Consider the following 22,950-nt stretch of genomic DNA (forward strand, 5'->3'; position numbering starts at 1 on the left):
TTAATGCAGAACAGACATCAGAAAATTGTAGCCCATGTGCCAGCAGGTGGCACAGTGGTGGAGGTGCTGCACTCCGAGTCCTGGACCTGGCAGCTGGAGTATCACATCGGGTGCGTGTGCGTGTGCGTGCGTACCCAAAATCCCAAGAGAAGAATGGAGGAGAAGGGACTGTGGCGTGGCTGTCCCCCTGGGGGGTTATTTCTCACTTTCCCTCACTCCATATCTCTCTGTCTCTCTCTCTGCAGTGAGTGTACGCAACTGTGGCAAAAACTTGAAAAGACAACTATAGCCTGTGGGCTAAAGGTGGCCCTCCCTTGCCTGTTATAAATAAAGTTTTATTGGGACACAATCACACTCATTTGCTTGTTGCCTACACCTGCTTTTGTGCCACAGTGAGTGCTGCTTAGTATCAACAGAGACAGTATGACTTCCAAAGCATGAAAAGTTTGCCATCTGATCTCTTAGAGAAAAGATTCCCAAGTCTTGGTGTGGACGAAGCTGGAGTCTCACTATCACTGGGCTTGGTTGGAATCCCTGCACTCGGTCACTAGCCTGAACATCTCTGCTGACTTCTTAGCAGGTTCTGGTCACCAGAAAGGCAGGTCCAGTGAGCGGCTGAGATGACTTACCTGCTTTAGCAACGAGGGGTTCCGAGTGCTCTCCTCAAACTTGGCCTGCAGCTGGCTTGCCATGGACTTGACTTTGTTCTGACTGCCACCTTCCTTACTGCTGCCGCTCTCTTGGGAGCCCAAGCTCCGGCTGGAGAAGGACGAAGGCTGCAAAGATCAAAACAGCATGGGTCATTGGCTCCTGGGATCCAGATATCAGGACCTGGGACTAGTTTCCTGAAGGACGCCTTCCAAGGTTTGAGGAGGTGAGGCAGAGGGAGCGAGGCTACCTGGGGGAGTGCTCATGGGAGAGAGAGGTTTTTCCACAGGACTTTCACTCCCGGGCTTGAAAGCCAGTCAGTCAGGGCCTGAATTCTGATTCTTTCACTTCCCAGCCCTTGGCAATGCACTCCCCTGAAGTCTCCTCCTCTGTAAAATGGAAGCAGTACTCCACCTCACATGGTCGTTGCAAAAATGCAATACAAGAGTGAGGTGTTGAGCAAGACAGTTTTCAAAATGTACCTGTAGCTGAGAAGAGGTGAGGGGCAGGGGATAAATGGAGCACGGGGGTGTCGATCAGACGATGCACAGACTCTGAGCTCCTTCCCTCCTCTGTAGCTCTTCCTCAATTTCAACCAGTTATGCTCTGTTTTTGGTAGTTTCCTTCCTTCCTTCCTTCCTTCCTTCCTTCCTTCCTTCCTTCCTTCCTTCCTTCCTTCCCTCCCAAAAAACCTCCCTCCTTCCTTCCTTCCTTCCCTCCCTCCCTCCCTCCTTCCTTCCTTCCTTCCTTCTCTTTCTTTTTAAGTTTAAACTTAGAAGTAATTTTAGATTGGGACCAGCAGAAGGCATAGTGGTTACAGTGCTGGACTCCCACATAGTGGACCACGGTTCAAGTCCAAGACCTGGCGACTTGAAATGCCAGGAGCATGTGTGTGCGCCCAACATCCCAAGAGGAGAATGGACTGTGAAGTTGTCCATCTTCCCTGGGGGGAGGGGGAAGGCGATTTCTTACTTTCTGTCTCTCTGTCTCTCTGTCTCTCTGGCAAGTGCATGTACCCTATAGCAAAAAATCTCTCAAAAATAATTTTAGATTTGTATGAAAGTTGTGGAGAAGCGGATTGTTTCCCACACCCCTCACCCAACTGCTACTGCTCTCAACATCTGGAATAAACATGATGCTGTAAACAAAACCGAGAGAGTAACACCGGTGAGAGACCAAGAATTAAGTTATAGACTAAATAGAATTTTTCCAGTTTTCCTCCACGCGTCCTTTTTTTGTTCCAAGTTTCAATTTGGACTCTCACACTGCTTCCAATCACCATGTCTTGTTGGCCTCCTCCAATCTGTAACACCTTTCCTTGCCTTTCATGACCGTGACACTTCAAAGGGTCCTGGACAGCTATTTTATAGAAAACCTCTCAGTCTGGATCGTCTGATTTCTTCTCTTGATCAGATCGGGGTTGTAGGTTTGAGGGAAGGATGCCCTGGAGGTGAAGCCCCCTTCACATTCTACCCTACTGGTGTGGTGACACAGATCTGACCACTGGTGCTGCTGTTTTATAAGATGAAGCTTCATATCATATCAGATCTTTCTCCCTCATGTGCTAACAATAAAAAAGTGAAAACTATCGGTGTTCAATAAGAACATCTGTTCCCAGTACTATGGGCCTGCCATGTCAAAGGGGCAGTAAACTTTCCCGAAGAGACAACGAATCTCCCTCACAGGGCTAGTCATTCTCAAGACAACAAAGATGCATTCATTGAGAAGAAACTCAGGCCAGCTGGTGACTTAATGGTTAAGACAACTCGGTACCACGTGTCCAACTGCATGGTTCGAACCCCAAACATGGAGGCTTGAGAAACATGCTGGGTGTGTGTGCATACATGCCCGAAATCTTGAAAGGAAGGAGACATGGAAGAGAAGGAATAGAGGCGTGACTATGCCCCATGGGAGGAGATTTCTTTCCCTCCCCCTCCTTTTCTCTATCTCTCTCTTGTGTGTGCATGAGAGAGCAAATTAATCTAGCAAATTAAGTTAAATTTAAAAATAAAGAAGAAACTCATGGGAAGAGGCAAGTTATCATCAGTTATTTAAAAAGACCTCTAAGGTAGCAGGCTGTGGGAACCCTGTATGTGCTGCCAACTTGAAGTGTTGGACAAACACGGAGCAAAGAGGCACTTCCTGCTTCGAGGTATGAAATGTGACCGAGCACATTAATGCCGGCTCGGTGAGAAGAGGGCGTGCTTGCTGCAGCAACTGCTGTTTGTACAAGTCCGAAGTCAGCGGGGCAGTGGGCCATCTGGGCCAGCACTTCTCAGACACTAACGCGCACATGGATCACTTGGGAACTGATGGATCTGCAAAGGCGGATTGCATTTCAGCAGGTTTCTGGGAGGTAGTTGGGGGTAGGGGCAAGCTCCCGGATGGTGCTGATGCTGCTGGATCTTGGACCACACTTGGAGTAGTGAGAATTCAGAAAGAATCGTTACTTTGTTAAGGCTGAGGAGACCAGAGCCATCTCAGAAGGGGAAGATAGATGCAAGCCAGATTTTCTTCCCACTCCGCTCTTGGCTGCCAGCAGCAGAAGCAACACCCACACCCCCTCAGATAAGCCAGGGATGAAAGGCAGGAAAAGATTTCCCTGGGGACCAAGTGTCCTCGAGAGAGTCTTCTCTGGAGGAAGTAGGAGTGAAGCAGGTGCTGGCTCTCCACCTTGCAGACCCTGCAGGGGTAACGCTGGGAAACAGGACAGCCGTAACCTGGGCAACGGGACATGCCTCCAGCAGCCATGACCCAGTCTCTGCTTCTTCCTCTTAACTAGCTCCCTGCTCACTCCTCTTGCTCACATCACAGCTGAGAGGTGGGGAGGTAACAGCTTTGATGAGAGCACCTCAAGCAGCTCTAGAAAAGTTTTGGCCAAGGGTGATTTGAACTCATGGGATAGAGTAAATACATTCACTTTTATTATTTTTTTTTAGAGAGAGATTTTTGCTATAGGTGTGTGCACTAGCCAGAGACACACAGAGAGACAGAGAGACAGAAAGTGAGAACACCCCCCACCCCCGAGGGGATGGCCACGCCACAATCCCTTCTCGTCCATTCTCCTGGTGGGATCTTGGGCACACGTGCGCAAGCACCAGGCATGAGTTTTAAGCCACCAGGCCTGTCTGGGACTCGAGCCACAGTCAACTACGTGGAGTTCAGCAAAGTAACCATTATGTCATCTGCTCCCAATTTATTCACATTTTAAGATGTGAACTATACTCCAGGTTTCCTTTATCGATGCTTGTCTTTGACTGTTCCAGAAAATGGGGTGAGTAGGAGGCAGCTGCAGTCCCCCAGGGTGGGCCTCGTGGCTCTGTTTATTATAAAGTTCACTGTTGAGATGGAGCAAGTCCCTGGCACAAACAGCAAAGTCAGGAAGACGTGCAGCAATCAAACCAATTCAACCATGTAGAATAGAACACATGTCTTCTAATCCTATGCGCTGGGTATCAATGGATCATCTACACGGTCCCACACGCCGCTAAGTCATCATTTTGACATCAGCCAGGAGGCCGGCTGAAGCCGACACCACCTTGACAATAGGTGTGCTTGCCTTTTTGGAATTAGAACAGCTTTCTTTTGAATAAAGTGTGTATCTTGGGTCTCTTTAAACTGTTGCTCGGGGAAGTAGGAACTGATACTTTTTCTACTGGCCAAATTTTCAGAAGCAGATGAGAAATGAATTCTTTCCTTTGGCCAAAAAAACTAGCCTGTAGTTTTCTCTTTCCCCAGAAGGTGGCACCCGTTGGCAGGGGGACATTTGCTTTGCATACTAAAAACCCAGAAGAAATTGAGGAGTATGACTAGAAGAGTGGAACTGCTCATGCCTCGTTACAACTTACTATTCATAGTGATTAAATATGGATTAATGTATGTGGCAGATAGCACATTATATACATCGCCTTGTTAATTTTTAAGAATCCGGCAGTTTCATGTATTTCAGCTGTACCATCTCATCTTACAGACATGAACCACACCCTAGGAGGTTACGATTCTCAAGGTTCCACAGTTTGTGAGGGTGAGGCGAGGACCAGACCCTTGACTGTTTATCCACCAAGCCAATGGGAACCCACTGATTCATGGCAGAGGAAAGGGAGGCCGGCTGGGGCAGCTGTGTGGGCACTGGTGGTCTGCAGAGGAGCCTGTGAAGCGAACCCTGACTCACAAACCTCGTCCAGGTTACTGAAGCCTGTCCGTCTCCGTTTGCTCATGTCACTCTCTTCAGTGTGACCGTCCACCTACAACGGGCAAAAGAGCGTGGTGAGCCCACGGGCCCAAGGGCTTCAATTCCATGAACACCCCTGAGCTGGCAGTGGAGATATAGCCCTGCCTGCAAACACCTGGCAGCCTGCAGGCAGAGGCGGTAACAAGTTATCTCACACTGTGACAACTGCGTCACTCAGACACAGTGGGGAGAGCCTTCCTCCACCTGGGGAAACAAAGGGTTTGAGACATCCCATGACAAAAGGAATCCCTGGGATATTTTAGGGCAGGGATCATCTCCACTGCAATGTGATGTTGGCATAGGAGCAATTTAGAGACTCAACCAAGGTCACAGCCAGGTCTGCTCAGGCTTCTCAGTGTATTACCTTATGGAGACCACATGTGTTTTTCTCTGCACCCTAGGAGCCTCCTTCTAGAGAGAGGAGACACTGGTCCCTTTTCCAGGGATTCTCAGGGCCCACTTGAGCTGTGTAGGGATTTAATGGCAAAATTAAGTCTGCATTTGGTCATCATCACAGCTACTAGTAAATGTTCTATTAACTTCTAATAAGCACTGGATACAGCCCAATGACTAGAGTGACCACAGAGTCTAGTTTGCTTGGGACAGCTCTGATTGAGCTGGGACAGCTGTCTTCCTCCCCCAGCATAATTATTAATTAATAGTGTCCCCTTTCACGCTCAAAAGTATTCCAGTTTGCCATGACCGCCCCACTGATAACCCCTCGCAGCCCACTCTCCGCTGCCTGAATCTGGACGTTGCAATGCTCCTGCAAGGGCTACCCATGAGCACCTCCGCTGTCAGGCTTATCTGGTATGGAAATGAGGGGGTTGCACAGGTTGACTGGATGCTATGGGCTGGGGTGGAGGTAGGGGCTGATTCTGGCATTTTCTCTGCACCCTACTGGGTAAGTCTATCCCCAACACTGGGCTCGTGTCTACCTGTGCTTCCCCATCTACCACAAGTCCAGTCCCTGAGGCTTTCTGTAAATAGCTAGCTCCCTAGGACCATGAAGCCATGTACCCCCGTCTATGTGTCCCTTCTGCAGGGAGCCCCCTATATACACAGAGAATCCCTCTACAGGATGGACTGAGAAGGGCTGCACTCATCTGGTCAAGTTCTGGCCTATTGTCCAGTCAGATCCATGAATCCTAATTTTATCCAATCACAGGCAGATCTTTTACCTCTTGGTTGTTCTGAAATAATTATTACTCGGGGTACCTTGGCATGCCCTTGCCTCCAACACTAACACCTGCTTTCCCTGCCCCCACCTCTGTTTACCAGCACCATTTTTTTTTTTTTTTGAAAAGACAAGATCAACCACAGTTTAGTCATTGATATTTGTTCAAAAATTTGACCCAGGCAGCACAAAACCAGAGATCAAAGAGCCCTGCCTTCCCTTCCACATTTTCCTCAGCTTCTAATAAATCATTATTCTGTGAATGGAAATTATTTCAACCCCAAAGCTTGGGCAAACACCAAAAGAAACAGATGACCTTATTTGCAACAATGTCGGGTCGTAGAGGCCCAGGCTGTCTGGGCTCCCGGCTCCATAGCCCATGAATGCCGCTCTGGCCGGGATGGGAGTCTGGGAAAGTACAGCATGTCCTCCTCGACAAGAACACTTCATGCATAATCGTAAGGTTTCTGTTGTGCTTTTATTTCCACCTTAAGTGAGGACTTGGCTTTTCCTCCAAAGAACAACACATCTTACTCTCTCTTTTGCACTCAACAGCCCAGGGTGGGACTGTTTAAACAGCCAGAGCCTGTGCAGATCCCAGCCAGCCATGGTATCCAGGGCTTACACAAGGCATTCTGGGAAAAGTAGCCTGCAGCACTTAAGAAGACCTCAAATCTTTCAGGAGGGGGACCAGCAGTTGGTGTAATGGCTGTGTCGCTGGACTCCCATGTAGTCAACTGTGGTCCAAGTTCCAAACCCAGTGGCTTAAACTCATGCCAGGTGTGTATGCGTGCGTGCCCAAGATCCAGAGAAGAGAATGGAGGAGAAGGCATTGCAGTGTGGCCATCCCTTCAGGGGGGTGATTTCTCACTTTCTGTCTCTCTGTCTCTGTCTTTCTGGCAAGTGCATGCACCCTATACCAAAAACCTCTCAAAAAAAAAAAAAAAAAAGAAAAAAGAAAACAAAACAAAAAACCAAAAAAAAACCAAAACAAAACAAAAAACAGAGAAACAGAGAGAGGGAAAGTGGTGAGTGAGAAAGCAAGTGGCCGAGTCTGGGACAGTGCCCTCTGCTCCCCCCAGTGTAACATGGTCATTGCCACAGTCCGTCTCTTCCATGTCTCCCTCTTTTTGAGATTTTTGAGCACATACACGCACATGCCCCTGCCATGTTTTTCAAGCTACTGTCTGAGACTCAAACTGTGTGGTCAGCCATGTGAGAGTCCAGCCACATAACGATTATACCATCTGCTGGTCCCAGCTTGCATAATTTTAAGGTTCTCCATAAGTTGAAACAAAAAGAATTTAATGCCTATATTTGAAAGGAAGACTGTTCTTAAGACTGGCTCAGCAGAGAACCAAGGACTCTTCTTCAGATTAAGATGCCACATGGGAGGGACCAGCAGTTAGCGTAATGGCTATGTTGCTGGACTCCCATGTAGTCGACCGCAGCTCAAGTCCCGGACCCGGTGGCTTAAACTCATGCTGGGCGCGTGTGCGTGCGTGCCCAAGATCCTGAGAGGAGAATGGAGGAGAAGGGACTGCGGCGTGACCATCCCCCCTTGGGGGTGATTCCTCGCTTTCTCTCTGTCTCTTTCTGTCTTTCTGGCAAGTGCACGCGCCCTATAGCAAAAACCAAAAAACAAACAAACAAACAAAAAAAAGATGCCACATGGGACATGAATATTTATACCTTGCTCAATTCTCATAGTAAGACGGTCTTCTGGAAGTTGGGGAGGAGGCTAGGGATGGGCAAGGAGGAAGACTGCATGTAGATGAACCTACATGTGCAGATAGCATGTGTGTGCACACGCTAAAGTGTGGAAATGTGTAAGCACAGCCTGCCCTGCATCTCTGCCCCGTAAGAACACAAGAGCTAGAACATTGGAGGTTGCGTGTCTAGTTGTACTGCCATCTTGGTGTAACTGTGGTGGAGCCTCTGTATACCGAGAAGATGTGTATGTGGATTTCAGTCTGTGTGCAGACACAGGTCTGTGCACATCCACACTGGAGTGAAACTCAGCACTCTTTGCCCATAAGAAATATTAAGGCCACAGAGCATTGGAAGAGGATCCCTAAACCAATGAGTCTCCAGATACAACAAGACAACATATGGCACAGTGGGAGGAGGGACTTCCCATGTGGTCCCAGTCACAGTGCTGGCACTGAGTGGTGGGCAGACAACATGTTGGGGTATTTCAGTTCTAGCCGAGGCAGAGTGTCTGGTGGCTTCACTATGATGCACTCAGTTGGTTGAGCAGAGAGAGGAGGACAAACGGTGCCCATGGCAGGCACTTACTTCAATGGTCAAACCTCTACCTACCCAAAGAGTAGGGCAAATTTTAGGCCCTAAATAGGGATGTGGGAGAAATCAGGTCTGTGTGTTTTAAACCCTCTCAATATGGGCAGCCAGTGGACACATAGCAGAGGAGACTAGGCATGGTTTAAAATGGGCCAGGCAGAGCATTTCCCAATAGAGTCAGAGGGACAAGGACTGAGCCTCAGCCCCTGAAGGGCCTGGCTGTATTGTTGACCCCTAACTCTTGACCATCCTTCTCTCCATGTCCTACCAGTGCTGGCTGGGGTGTTTCCATTCGGTCACTCTATAAACAGAGGTCTGGCCAGTGAAAGGGTTAAACGTCCTTCGCTGTCCCCTCTGGACTAAGTGGTGGGAGTGACAGAGAATGGAGAAGAGCAGTAAACGTGTAGCTCGGAGAGCTTCCGGAGAGACTGCACTGGCTTCTTGGAACAGAGCAGCCTAAAACTGGGGTCCACAGGCTTCAAAGAAAACTGGCTGGTCTTCTTGGTAGACCAAGCTGATGACTGGGCTCCAGAAGATAGCGTTGGCTCAGTGGGGCACAGAGTGGGCATTGCAGCTCCCCTCTCCAACCCCTGCCACATGCCTCCAAGTCAGGGCAGCTCAGAAAGCAGAGGAGGAAAATAGCCAGAAACAGCTTCTTGGGCTGCTCCCAGGGAAGCCCTGCAGACCTGCACACTTTCCCTCCCCAGCCCTGCCTCCCCAGCCTATGCCTTCCTGTAGGCAGGGAGGAGTAGGGGTTTTGAGGATCCCCACCAGAGTTAGCACACAGCTGCTGCCACACTGACATTCCAGGGAGCAGGGAGCCCAGGGTGCAGTGGAAAAAGTGACCTCGGCTCACACAGCTGGGGAAAGAAAAGAAGCCGCAGGCCCTGCCCCACCCTGGTGGAAGCCTGGCATGACAAGGCAGGACTGGCTGGGGTGGAGAGGTTGTCGGCGATCTGGAGAGACTCAGAGACACATTGAGGCCTGCGGTTTGCTGCTGTGTCAGTGGAGGATGCCCTGCCATTTGGGAGGGGGCAGCAAGTTCTGGGTGAGGTCCTTACCCCTGTCCCAAGGTGCCCCTACTCCTGCCCCAGCGAGGGACCTTGCTCTGGCCCCAGTCTCCTTGACCCCTCTTCTCTCCTCTACTCTCATGGACCACCTCACAACTTCTCCACCTGGTCTCAGTCCTCACATTCGCCTGCTGTCCTGACAGTTCCCAACCTTCCAACCCATGGTCCCTCCTCAGCCCTGATTGTGCCTGGCGTCCCTGCTGTCTACCATTGTCCCCTGGATCCATGCGGTAGAAAATTCTCCTGGCTTTCCAACGGCTCCTTCCCCTTCTTCTTTCCACTGGCTACTCTACCTCTGCCAGTCCCTTAAATTCCCTTGCTCTCCAAGGTTCTGATACGGGCTCTTGGTCTTCACCCTATTTTCCTGGTAGCTTATCTTTCCAATGAGACTCCAAGGTCAAACTCACATCACTTCTGCATGCCCTGAGCAGGAGTGGAGGAAGCGTGGTGGCGGCGTAGGGATGAAAGCAATGTGTCGCAACTAAGTGGGTGTGACCGCGAACAAGGCACTCCGCCTCTCTGGGCCTCCATTTCTATCGGTAAAATGGGCACGTTAAATAGAATGTATATTATACTTCCCACGGAGAGGTTATTATTCAAGCGAAATTGTCATTGCTCATTGGGCCTGTGGCTTTCAAACGGTGTACCAAGGTACCCTGTGGCACCACAGTGGACTCCCAGAGGAGCCACAAGACATTTTACATTTTCCTGGGAAACACAGTGATGTCTATCTGACACCTTGCAAAATACTACTAAGTGATTTGGACTTAACTATTAGGTTGTCAGGAAAGCCACGAGGTATTTTTCTGTTTTTCTATAGAAAAATGTGTCATGACTTCCCTGACAACCCAGTAATTAACATACAGAATTTTAGGTATTTATCTTGATCGAGAGCACCGTGAGGAAAGTTACAGAGACACAGAGGGTTCCCTAACTCAGGAAAGTCTGGGAACCTCTTTAGTAGGCTCTGAACTCCTCAAAGGTGAGGTCCACATAGTACTCGTGTCTGTATATTTTGTCCTGTCATTAAGAACAGACAGAAACTACAGCCCTGAAGTTGCACGGAGTAGGACCGGGTAGACATTTGGCAAGTGAGTAAATAAGACGAACAGCACAGATCGTTTAACACACGGCATCGCCCCCACACGCCTCTGCCAGCACACGACTAGCAGTCCTCACCCCCGATCCACACTGCTTAGCCAAGTGAGAGCTGTCCCGTCCCCACTCTTCAACAGGCAGAGCTAATCTTATAAACACTCACCAGCATGTCCTCTCTGCCCTCTCCCATGCCCTTCCTGTAACCACTTTTTATTTTTATTTATTTTTGTTTTTTTAAGGCTTTTGACACAGGATGTGTGTGCTCACCGGAGAGAGACAGAGGGAGGAAAAGTGAGAAATCATCCCCGGGGGGATGGCCACACACAACCCCTTCTCCTCCATTCTCCTCTTGGAACTTAGGGCATGCATACACATGATCCCAGTGTGATGTTTAAGCTGTCAGGCCCGGGACTCAAACCGCAGTCAGCCATGTAGGAGTCCAGAGCCTTGAAATCACTGACGCCAGCTACCCAGTGCCAAGGAGAACTTGCCAAAGCAGTTCCTACGCTGAGTTTTACTCCCATCTTTCCTGCACTGGATCTGGGTAATTAATCAGCATAAACAGAGAATAGGACAGTCTCCCTGCCCAGAGCCCAGCCACGGACAATGAGGACGAAAACAAAGAGCAGGTCGACACTTACTCGTGGGGTCCTCTTTCTTGGAAAGGTGAGGTTGAGATAGTTATTAGAAATGGAAGATTTGGCCAGGCTGAGGTCAGCATTTTCTCCATAGTTTTTGCGCCAAGAATCTGTTAGGCAATAAAAGCACCGCTGACATTTGGATCCTGGGTCCAGGAAGTATTTGTAACCAGGGGGGTGTCATTATAACAAGGACCCTCTAAAATAATTCCCTCCCCCCACACCGCAGACGTGAGTGGCCTGGTCAGAGAGGTGAGGGAACTCGATCGGTGACCGCTTTTGTGACGGAGCAGGTGAGCCCCACGTGGTACCTTACCACAGACCCACCTACACACACTGGGTCTGGGTAGGTGGTGCTGCCTGTGTTTGGCCTCGAAGTCAAAAAGAAGACACTGATCAGTCCCAGAACAGATGACACCAGGGTTGGGGCAGCCAAACTCAGGGACACGGACAGAGATAGCTTAGGGACCAAGCACAGCCTCTCGAAGTGCTTACCCACAGGCCTCAGTGGGGTGCCCCTGAAGAGCTCGTAGAACTTGGAGAGGTACATAACCATGCTGAGCTTGTCGGGCTCCTGGGCGGATGCCATCTCTTTGCCAGTGGTCACTGGAGGGATCCCAAACTCACGCTCAGCCACGTCGAACGCCAGCTGGTTGTTCTCCACAGCCTCGTCTTCATTCAGAGAGTCGAAGTTGCTAGAGGGTCAAAACGAGGTGGAGAAGTTCAGGAAGAAGAGGTGGGGGGATGGCCTGGGCACTGAGGGGTGACTTCCAGGTGTCTCTAGGTGTGAGAGAGGGCAAAGGAGCAGCATCTCCGGCCCTCACCCCATTCGCACCCTACCACCCCAGAAGATGCTGACACCGCCATTCCCTCACGCAGGACCAAATCAGGCTGGAGCCATGATGCTGTCATTGCTGCCTGGCCTGAAGCCATCAGAAAATGGTTTAAACCTTCGGGAAACTTATGAACAAGTTGCGATTTAAATATTTCCCTTATTTTTTTCTTTTTAATTCCAAAAATAGTATGGACTTGGAGTAGCAGGTGGCATAAGTGGTTAAGGTGCAGGACTCCCACATGGCTGACCACGGCTCCGGTCTGGGACCTGGTGGCTTGAAAATCATGCCAGTGGCATACATGCCCAAAGTCTCAGCAGGAGAATGGAGAAGGGACTGCGGCATGACTGTCCCTCCCCCGCCACCCTGAGTGAGAGATTTCTCACTTTCCTTTTCACTCTCTCTGTTTCTCTCCAGAGTGTACACATGCCCTATGGCAAAATCTTAACAATATAAATAAAGTTATGTATACCATAAATTTAAAAAGTGAGAGTTACATCCTCTTCTCAAGGCAAACTTATTCCCTAAATCTTTGGTTTCCTTCCAGCCTTTTCTTTTTTCTTTTTTTGGAGAGGTTTTTGCTATCGTGCTCGTGCGCTCGCCAGACAGACAGAGAGAGACAGAGAGACAAAAGCGAGAAATCACCCCCCAGGGGGGATGGCCATGCCGCAATCCCTTCTCCTCCATTCTCCTCTCAGGATCTTGGGCATGCACGCACATGTGCCCAGCGTGAGTTTAAGCCACCGGGTCTGGGGCTCGAACCGCGGTCGACTACATGGGAATCCAGCAACAGCCATTACGCTAACTGCTGGTCCCCCTTCCAGCCTTTTCTGAGGGATTGTACATGGATGTGAGGTTCTACTGCTATGAATTTAAATGCAAATGGACATCACCAGAGTCTAATCTTCCCATCGACTCTGCCATGACTCGCAATCTATAGCTGAAGAATCCAAAACTCAGAGAAGACAAGTGGCTGGGCAGTGGCCCACAGCCAATGGATCTGAGTCTCAAACCCAATTCTTCTCCCTGTAACCCCTTCAACCAGCTAATAGAACTAGGTCTCCCCAGTAATTCCTCCCTTGAGGGAGAGCTCCAAGGTACAAATGCTCAGACCTTCTCAGTGTGGCAATGGGTAGGGCTGGGGTCAGAGTGCAATCACTGAGCCTGGGCCAATTTTTAGCCTCATGTATTAAGAACACAGACTGGGCCGGCAATGAAGGCTGAAGTACTGAACTCCCATATGGTCTCGACAATGGTTCAAGTCCTGGACCTGGTGGCTTGCTTTCTCACTTGCTCTCTCTCTCTCTGTCTCTCTCTGGTCAAACTAAAAAATGATAATAATAAATAAAATTAAATAAATAATCCTTTTAAAAAAGGACACAGATCAAACATGTTGCAGACAGAGTGATTAATGTGAAGAGAAAAGACAACAATTTAAGAAAGAGCTCAAGTTGAAATCAGGTCAAGAGAACTACTGAACCAAGTTGTGAGATTCCACATCCAGAGTCGCCTTGCTACCCTTGCTCCGCGGTCCAGCCCAGGCCCTGACTCACATCAGCTCAGGCCGGAAGCGGTGGATGATGGCACACAGGGCCAGGCCGCTGCGCCAGGACGTGGTCAGGTCGGTGACGCTGACATGCTGGTAGCCCTCGGTCTGCTGTTGGCACCAGGTTAAGAGCTTGTTGGGCCGGATGTCTGACTCTGCAGGAAGGGAGCATAGCACAGAGAGTGAAGTTCTGGGGGTTCTCAGGCAGCTCCTGGGAATCCTCTCCTTTGCTGCCTGGCTGGGGGCATTGACAGAGGTGCAGCCCCCTGGGGGTGGCTGCCTGGAAGCCCAGACAAGAGTTTGGGGGGAGGGCAGGATGCTGAGACAGGAAGCGCACTCTCCCCCCATGGAGTCCCTAAGACCTGCTGTGGTGGGGCTTCAGGTTAGAGGCTGGGAACACAGACTCTGCCAGCAACTGCTCACCTAGCGGGAAAGACAGAGGAGGAGGTGACAATGACATTGTTGCAGTGACAGAGAAACAGGGTGCCCTGGGGGTACATAAGTAGGTTTGCCCCAAGTCTGCCTGGAGAGAAGAACTCTGTAAAGAACAGTATTATGGCGGAGGTGACGGTGCTGATAAGATAGAAAGCCACACTCCAGGAAGACAGAAAAGACTGTGCAGTGGCCAAGAATCTAGAAAACCTGCTGTGTTTGTGTAACAGAAAATAATTGATTGTAATAAACGGTTATTGTAGCAGCAGGGTGTGTGGTGTACAGACGAAGGTGGGTGCTTGCCTACTACAGGAGAGGAGGTGAGGTCTGGGCAGGCACCGGTAGCCAGGGAGCAGGAGCATGGCCTGGGCAAAGGGAGGTTATTCATTTCATCATCCCTTCACCTGCTGTTGCGCACCAGACTTGTGCCCAGCATTGTGCTAGCCCAGACCAGGAAAAAGGTTATGCACACAGAGCTCGTTATCCAGTTGGGGGGGATAAGACACTCATACTGAAAACAGCAGGAAAACAAAAACAAGCCCCAGTGATGTAACCCCACAGTTAGATGTTTGCTCCACAAAGATCAATGCCTCTTATTCTCATGAGGGTTCTACGGGAGCTGCTGGCCTTCCTTGGTCTTACAGATGAGGACAATAAAGTACAGAGAGGGAACGCGCCTACCCAAGGTCACATAGGTCCTAGGGCAGGGCCAGACTGGCTGCAGAGCCTGGGTCACCAGGGCCATGATCAGGCCTCCTCCCTGCAAAGCCACTTCCAGGGACCTGGCCAGGCTCCCAGGAGGACCACTTACCCCGCCTAGAGAGGTTGACGGATCTCCTTATTGAGCCCAGCCGCTCGAGAGGGTAGCGGTCCAGCTCCTTAGTGATGTACAGATGCTTCACCTATGAGCAAGAAAGACCACATACCTGCCCATCAGCATCCCCCAAATTGTAGTCTCAGGGACCCTAAACCTGCCCCACCCCCAATGTAGTGCCTACCACTGTTTTCCCAGATGTTGGGTGCAAGGGAACCCAAGCAACCTGAGCCATATGCAGTGAGCCTCCATAATGAGCCAAGTACAGGAACACTGAGTGTGAGCATTTATACTTGACTTAAAAATTCACATCATTCTATTGGGTGTTGGGTGTTTCTGAGTGAATGGCAGGAAAAATGGATGGCAGGGCCATGGTGGTAAGAAGAAAGGGCATCTGGCTAAGTAGATTATTTGAGAGAGGTGGTCGGCAAGGTGTGTGCAAAGTGGCAAATTCACACATGTAGGTGTATGCACACACATGCATACATACACCCATGTGCATTCTAGTCCTCTCCTGTAGGCTAGAGAGCTTGCTGACTCAGCTGTACTCCTGTGACTTCTCTGGACAAAGGGCCTAGCTAGTCCCAGCTCAGACCAATAGGCCTCAGGCCCGAGAATGTGCCAAGATTGTAAGTGACCCTCCCTGACTCCTCACTGTTCAGTGCAGAGAATCCAGACAGAGCCACAGGGCAGCCTTACCTGATGGGGCCTGACACAGTTTGAGTTCAGGTTTGGGTACCGTGTCCCTGGGTCCAGCGTATACTGCTCGAAGTTCTTGTTGATGTTCTCTGGGGTGGTCTGAGGTAATAGCCGGTACAGACTTTCTCTGGAGAGAGGCGAGGTCCAGGGGTTAGGGCTGGCTCTCACTCCCTCAGGCCTTTCTCCACATCCACCCTCCTTCCCTGGGTTTGTATCACCCTCCCTGAAATGCCTGGCACGAGTGATTTTTGAGATCTGAAGGCAGGGGGAGGGTAGAAGAGGTCTTCCTCTCGGAAGGTGGGCACACTGGCTGCTCCCAGGAAAAAGGCATGGCTGCAGGCCTGGCTGCATGGTGACCTGTGGTGGTGTTGTAACACCACTGTGCCACACTGCCTCATAGGGCCTGGCCCCCATGACCACAGGCCTCCACACCCAAGACCCTCAGAAGCCTGTCTCTACCTGCCAGCCCTGCCTCCCCCAGTCCGCCAGCTGTCCAGCGCCATAGCCAGCAGCAGGGGCTGGGAGAAGCCCAGGCCCTCAGCAGTGGGAAAGGCCTGAGAGGTCAGGGAACCCGACCCAAGCCAGGCGGGACACTCTGTGCTGCCCTGGGAGAGTCCCTTCAATAAACCTCTCAGGCTCTTGGGCACCTGTGCACTCAATTTTAGGGGCACCCCATGTAAAGGGTCTCTTTGGCCACCAGAAAAAGTCATTGAAGGTGGCAGATCACGGCAGAGGAAATATCCTGCAGAGACTCCGTCAGTCAGATCAGGCCACACGAGTGAAGGCAGGAAGAGGGCTCAGGGGCTAGGGAGGTGCCTGACAGCCCGTCATCCCCTTCTGTGTGGGCTTCTGAGCCTGACTCCCAATCAGGAGCCCCACTGTCAAAACTCACCTTTCGGCTAGCAGCTCCAGACGAGGGGTACCCTGGTCCCAGCTCTTCACCATCCACGCTGTATCGAAGGCTGCCAGGAAGCCGCGGGCACAACCCGTGCCCATGGGCCAAAACGGCTGCGAAAGAAAACAGGCAACGTTCCGGCTGATCCTAACGTCTCCCAGCGGACGATCCCACCCAGTCCCACACTCACTGATGGTCAGGCCTGTGCAGGGCACTGGAGGGACAGAGAGGTGACAGGGCAGGGATCCTGCTACCCACAAGGATTCACCACAAACACAAATCTCTGCAGCGCAAAGTCAAGTTTAGGGTGCTAGGATGCAGGGATAGCAAAACTGCCTCAGGGCTCGGGGGAAACAAGTACCCACCCAGGAGAGGGACTTGAAATCAGATTATGCCTCATCTAAGCTGCATTTATGTGGATCCTGACCATGGATGGGATTCCGACCTGGCCCCATTGGGAACGGTAAGGGCAAGGGCACACAGCTGGCAATGGCTGAGCCTGGGGAAGAACAACCTGGCTAGTTTGGCTCCAGCTGAGAGCTGGGAAGACACAGGGAGAGACAAAACTGGGCAGGGAGACAGGGACCATGTGGGCAGGTGCTGAGGCTCAGCCAGGCAGCCTGGGGAGAGTCCATGCAGGATGGTGCCAAGGGCCCACGCAACCCACTGAGCGCTACGGCAATGGCTGAGCCTGGGGGAAGAACAACCTGGCTAGTTTGGCTCCAGCTGAGAGCTGGGAAGACACAGGGAGAGACAAAACTGGGCAGGGAGACAGGGACCATGTGGGCAGGTGCTGAGGCTCAGCCAGGCAGCCTGGGGAGAGTCCATGCAGGATGGTGCCAAGGGCCCACGCAACCCACTGAGCGCTACCTGACCTGTTCCCTGAGCACCAGAACCATGGCTTGGAATTTGGCTCTGACCTTGGGACAAACACATAAACATGTTTTGGTCAAAGCTTATACAAAAAGTAAAAATGATCCCTTCTGAAAACATGCATTTAATCTAATGGTCTTTGCTCTTGCAGGTTTTCTGGGAAAAACACAGCAGGGAGGCCATGAGAGGGAGCTAGACTATGGAGCCCACACGCCTCTCTGGTACACCATGTGATCGCCATGTTGAAAGGCCACCAAGGGCCACTCGTGGAAGGAAGGAGTGTTGGCCCAACTGAGGGTTTACACATTCTGAGAAGCATGGCGAACGGGGGGCCACACCAGGGCTGCCTAATTTCAGACTTGAACAGTGAAGTCAGCCTAGAAGAACCGAGAGGTGCAAGAGGAGGTTCCCCACATCCACACAGGCTCCTCCGACGTCAGAGAAAGGGCAGGCTCTGAGGCCAGGATGGGCTTGACTGGGTCCTGCCGGCTGAAGGAGAGCCTGACCTTGCCCGGCTCCCGACAGCAGCTGTCGGCAACCGGAACATAAGCGCACGCTCTGTTTCATGGAGCGAGAGAGGGTCTCTCCACACAGGCATACCTCGAGCAAGCTGTCACCCACAAGAGCCACTAGCAGCTGGTGCGCCTGTCGTTCGCGCACCAAGGCCGCGTTCTCAGAGGCATACATGGAGGTGAAGTCGAACATGGCCACGTCAGGCTGCCCGTAGTGGTTCATGGCGAAGTCTAAGGACGGCAGCTGGTAGTTGGTGGCAAAGTCGGCAGCTTCCCGGGCATAGGACAGCAGGCTGTCCTGGTTCACGTTCTCCGCACACAGCAGCATCTCGGTGTCCATGTAGTCCTGGGAAAGACCAAATCACGCTGCAGTAACTTGTCCCTCTCCAGGCTAATAGACCCACCTCTTGGCAAGAGGACTTGGAATGGGTCTGCGCAGTGAGGCTAATCAAAACACAGATGGAAAGCCAGGGCCAAGGGAATAAAGAGGAAACCAATCAGCCAGCTGAGAGGGTTCACGCAGTTGCGATTAAGCGTCAGCGTTGGCTGGGAGCTTCCTGGCAACCATGGCAAAAGGGAAACGTGATTGTCACAGAACTTTCTTTATCAGAAAGAAGGAAGCATAGAAATTCCTCAGAGAAGGCAAGTTTTTCCTGGCACTAAGTGCTAGAAGATCCGTCTCATGTAGGAATTTCAACAGAGAACACAGAGTTGTAATAAATGGTGTATTTGATAATGATTTTGCAGTGAGCAAGAACTGCATTTCATCAGGCTAGTTCTTGGGATAGCTTTGAATATAATTAGAAGACACGAGAGTGAGTCTTTAAGTATGATTTATAATGGATTGAGCCAAGCTAAGGTGGTTCAGGGACTCTGTTTAGTAGTCACACAAGCCCAGAAAGCACACGGGTGCTAATGTAACTCTCACACTCTCTCTCCAGAATCAGCTCCCTGTTCCCCCGACATGCTGAGGCTGCTCAGGGCTTGGTTTTGCTCTTGGAGTATTAATTGTCAGACTCCCTGCTAGGGGTGGAAAGCCCTGAGCTTAGAGGACTAGGGTTTCCATCCTGGAGGGACACTGACAAAGAGCCACAGGAAGGCGGGGATTGAGTAAAGCAAGGACATTCAGAATTTTCCCACAGTCCGATTTGCTCATTGTGTGGTTCGAGGAACTAAAATCAAGCGCAGATGGTGGCGTGGTGGCTACGGCAGCTGGATCCAACAGGGACGGCAGTGTGGAGTCCCAGACCTGGCAGCTTGGAAAACACTCCAGGCACGTGTGTGTGCACCAAACCCAAAGCTGGGGTCGGGGGAAGTAGATGGAGAAGAAGGGATTGTGGTATGGCCATTCCCCATGGGGGGTGCTTTTCTCCCTTTCTCTCTCTCTCCTTTTCTCTCTCCAGTGAGTGGCAAAAACTAGGAGGGGGGAGGCAGGGAAGAAATGAAGAGAAGAATTAAACACTAAACTAAAAGACTACCTTGCCTGGGTCAGGTGGAGGCATAGTGGTAATGCAACTGGCCGTGCAGGGAAAGGTCCTGGATTGGCATCCAGAGACCTCCCTGAGAACCCTGTGTGTGTGTGTGTGTGTACCTGTGATCTAGGCCAGCTGGAACCGGGGATGAATTGTGGCATAAGGACCGATTAGGCGTGCCTGTTTTTCTTCTGTCTCTCTCTCTTTCACTTTTATGGAATGGGAAAAAAAAAAAAAAAAGAACTTTCCCAAAGGTGACACAAAAAGTGTGACGCACTGGGAAGGAGGGGCCTGTTGTGAGGTGAACATAGGCTTTCGGCTCAGTAGGCGTAATGGGCCAAACTCCGCCTCTGCTGTTGACTGAGCATGTAACGTTGGGCAGGCGATTTAACTCTCCCGACTGCTTTCTCATCTGTAGAATGGAAAGGACACCATCGACCTCACTGAGCCCTCTGGGGGTCACAGGAGACAGTGTACTGAGATCCCTACCCTATGCCTGGCCTGTGCTGTGTTCAGCGACCAGGAACTTCTGTCCCTGGTGACTCCTGAGACATGCAATACACACACGCTGAATTTCACCCTGACTCACCCACGGCACCAGCTAGTGCACTTCCAAGGTTTTAACAGACACAACCTCCTCACCTACCCCGGTGTGACTTCCTCTCTCAATTTTCTAAACAGCCGTGATTTCAAATAACCTGTCCCGAAATGCTAATATTGCCACATCTAAGCCATATCCCCCAACTGCACTGTCTAGGAGCCTCCCTCCAGAACCCGTTCCTATTACTGGGGTTCCTTTCTGATGCTTGTCCCGACAGTCACAAGATCACCTCCCACCCCTGAAGGTGTAGAATGATTTGGGGTTACAGTGAACAGAGTGGTTTCGATGCACCTCCTTATCCTCCAAACACGCCCCAGGCACCCCCAAGGTGACCAAGTGACAGGCGAAGGCAGATGCTATCCAGTGAAGACAACACCTGGTGGGGGCGTCCCAGGCAGGAGCAGGGGTCTTCTCCTAGCTCCTCCACAGCCCCTCGGGAACAGAGCGAGCTGTCTTCATTCACTCATGCCCAATGGAGAGTCCGAGACAGAGCATGGAGGGGCTTTGACATCTGCGAGGGCATCAAGTTGTCAAGAGGAACATGTCATCACACATGCCCTGGGATGACCCAGTATCCCAGGGGACTTGGCTGGTGAGACACAAAACCCAAGTCATAACCTACCTCACTGCCCAGCCCCTCCTCTGCCCAGGTGCCCATTGCACCTGTACCCGGAGTGGGCCTTCACTATCTGACACGGCGAAGGAGGCCATTTCAGGAGAGATGCCTGTGGGGCTGAGGAGAGATGGGGACACCTCCTCCTGAGGCTGACTAGGTAGCAGAGGGGCACCAGAGCCTAAGGCCAGTGCCCACCCATCAGCTGGTGTGTGTCACAGCTTCACCAGCCCCTGTTCACAGCGTCTGTCCACCACCCGGACTCTCAGCAAAGACCTGAGCCAATGCAGAGGAGGCCCAGGGGAGGGCTGGGTTACTAATGCCGCCGGCTGGCTGCCAACACAAGATAGGTGCCTTCTTCTCTGACAAGCACCAGTGAATGGCCTCGTGCTGCCTGGACTGCAGGCCAATACCCGGAGAGCAGGCTGGCCGGGAACTGCAAGATCCTTATCTTGAGGATCCAGTAGCAGAGACAGCAGCAGGGATGGGAGGGTTGAAATCTGGACAAAGCATCCAGTCTCGGGACCACCATCCTGTGTGCATCTCCCTTGCAATCCTGCTCTGTGCTTGCGCGTGAAGACACGCAGCCAGGAGCAGAGGGCAGGGGGACAGCAGGACGACAAAGCAGGTGCTTCAACGAGGCCTGCAGGCCCACCGCGATCTGGGCTCTGGGCTAGGTGCTCTACGTAAATCTCTTTATTTGCCTTTCCCAGGAACCCTCTCCCACAGAAACGCTTCCCCCTGTCTTGTAAATGTGCGGACTGAGGGTCAGAAAGCATAGACAGCTTGCCTGCTTTCCTGAGTCAGCGCATGGCAGAGCCAAGATTCAACTCCAGTCGTGAGCTTTCCTCCACACCGTGACGATGGCCACGGCAGGAAGTTTACAAGTGAAAGCATCTCTGCATCCTGCTAGGAAAAGGAGCCCCTATCTGCCTCCAAAGAACATGTGACCTCCCAGAGAGGGGGCTGAAGGAGACATGGGGAAGGAGACGGCTCGGTGGATCCACATTCACACCTGGGTGGAGGTCTCCCAGCACCACACGTACATACTGGTGTGGACTCCTTCACCCACCACTCATGCAACCCAAGGGGAAGGAGGGCAGTAGGCACCTTCCACCCTGTGCCTGGTTCCCGGCAGGACAATGTCTGCCCCAGACCTGCTGATGCTACCAGCCCAGGTCGCCAGGGAAAGATGGCTGGGAAATCATAGGTACGTACATTAATGATGACGCCTTTGTCGAGCAGGCTCTGCTTCTTGGCTGTCATGACAAAATAGTGAGTGCAGTCCTTGTAGTAAACAATGTTCTCCAGGTCAATCCCTGCAGAGAGAAGTGTTTCCAGACTCAGTACCATTGCCTCGGCCCTGACTTTGCCTCGTCATGGTTTCTTATTTCCTGCAGAATATTCATGTTAGACACATTTTAAAGACCTACAAACCTGGAGAAGCTAAAGCAGAGTGCTAGAATTACCCAAGTCAAAGCAGCTAGCTGATAGGCATGATTTCTTTTAAAATTCACAATGTTTGCAGATTGTGGACCAGTAGTTCTGAGGAAGAGCTGTGTGCATGTTGCAGGAAGGCTGAGAGCTGGCCATGGTCGTGGAAGCTAAGAAACGACACAGTCAGGATTTGAACCCAAGCCTGTCTAACTCCAGGTCCCATCCACCATGCCCTCCCTGTGCCCATAGCCCCATGGAGCTACAAGGATTCTCCAAACGCTAAGCGAGGTCCTGTTGCTGCCATTTTCCTGCTTGTATGTGAAAACCCAGGCACGAAAACAATTCCGGTTAGAAGGCTGGGATGTATCCTTTCGCACTTTCCACCCATTGCAAACCATTTTACAGATGAGGTTTCTGCATTTAAAACCAAGCTGTGAGATGGAACATAGCTCAGTGGTTTGGGAAGGGTGGTACCTGAGAACTCTCAAGCTATGTAAATCATCAGGCCCCAGCCCAGACCTACCGGACTAGAAGCAGTGGGGCCAGAGCTGGCTTTGGCTTGTGACAAGCTCTCTCTGCAACTCTGATTTGTGCTCAAGTCTGAGAACCACTGGCTTAGCTTATGTGAAGGGAGAGCCAGGAGCAGACATGGCGACATAGCATTCAACACAAGGCACGCCGGGTAATCATAGGAATGCCTTCAATATGGTTAAGTAGGAAACAGCCACCCCTGCAGAGGGCCCCCAGAGACTCAGAGGAAATGCACCGCTGTCACTGAGTGAGGCACTGTTCCGAAACCATGACCGAAGTGACAACCACAGCAACATTGAAAGGAAGCGCGCTGAAACATTCGGACCGACACAGTCGATGTCCTGCCGTAATTTATATTTGGTGGTTTAAGCATTTATTTTCTTGGTTTTTAAGAGAGTTGAAGGGAGAGTTGGAGAATATTTAAATCATCCCAAAGGACATCCTATGCTGGAAGGAAATACTAAATAAAATAATGCAACTGTGGTGACTCTCAGAGGGTCATGTCCCGGACACATACTGGGGTGTCAGC

The 22,950-nt window shown here is 51.2% G+C and overlaps 1 protein-coding gene across 6 annotated transcripts in view; it reads right to left on the reverse strand.

Annotated features, from left to right (window-relative positions):
- MICAL2 (microtubule associated monooxygenase, calponin and LIM domain containing 2) overlaps window positions 1-22,950 on the reverse strand; it is a 181,519-nt gene that overhangs the window by 115,480 nt on the left and 43,089 nt on the right. For all 6 annotated transcript variants that reach the window (XR_337220.2, XM_027767848.1, XM_006167425.2 and 3 more), the window contains exons 6-15: window positions 21,672-21,772; window positions 17,856-18,113; window positions 16,380-16,495; window positions 15,488-15,614; window positions 14,786-14,876; window positions 13,550-13,697; window positions 11,659-11,858; window positions 11,167-11,273; window positions 4,824-4,892; window positions 630-776 (exon numbers count right to left, since the gene is read on the reverse strand). Coding sequence is in view for 5 of the 6 variants with exons in the window: in XM_027767848.1 (XP_027623649.1) it covers window positions 630-776; window positions 4,824-4,892; window positions 11,167-11,273; window positions 11,659-11,858; window positions 13,550-13,697; window positions 14,786-14,876; window positions 15,488-15,614; window positions 16,380-16,495; window positions 17,856-18,113; window positions 21,672-21,772 (1,364 nt within the window). In the remaining variant the exon portion in view is untranslated. The remainder of the gene's footprint in view (window positions 1-629; window positions 777-4,823; window positions 4,893-11,166; window positions 11,274-11,658; window positions 11,859-13,549; window positions 13,698-14,785; window positions 14,877-15,487; window positions 15,615-16,379; window positions 16,496-17,855; window positions 18,114-21,671; window positions 21,773-22,950) is intronic.

The sequence above is a fragment of the Tupaia chinensis genome, unplaced genomic scaffold, assembly GCF_000334495.1.
Source record: "Tupaia chinensis unplaced genomic scaffold, TupChi_1.0 Scaffold144767_1, whole genome shotgun sequence".
In the NCBI taxonomy this organism is placed as follows: Eukaryota; Metazoa; Chordata; class Mammalia; order Scandentia; family Tupaiidae; genus Tupaia; species Tupaia belangeri.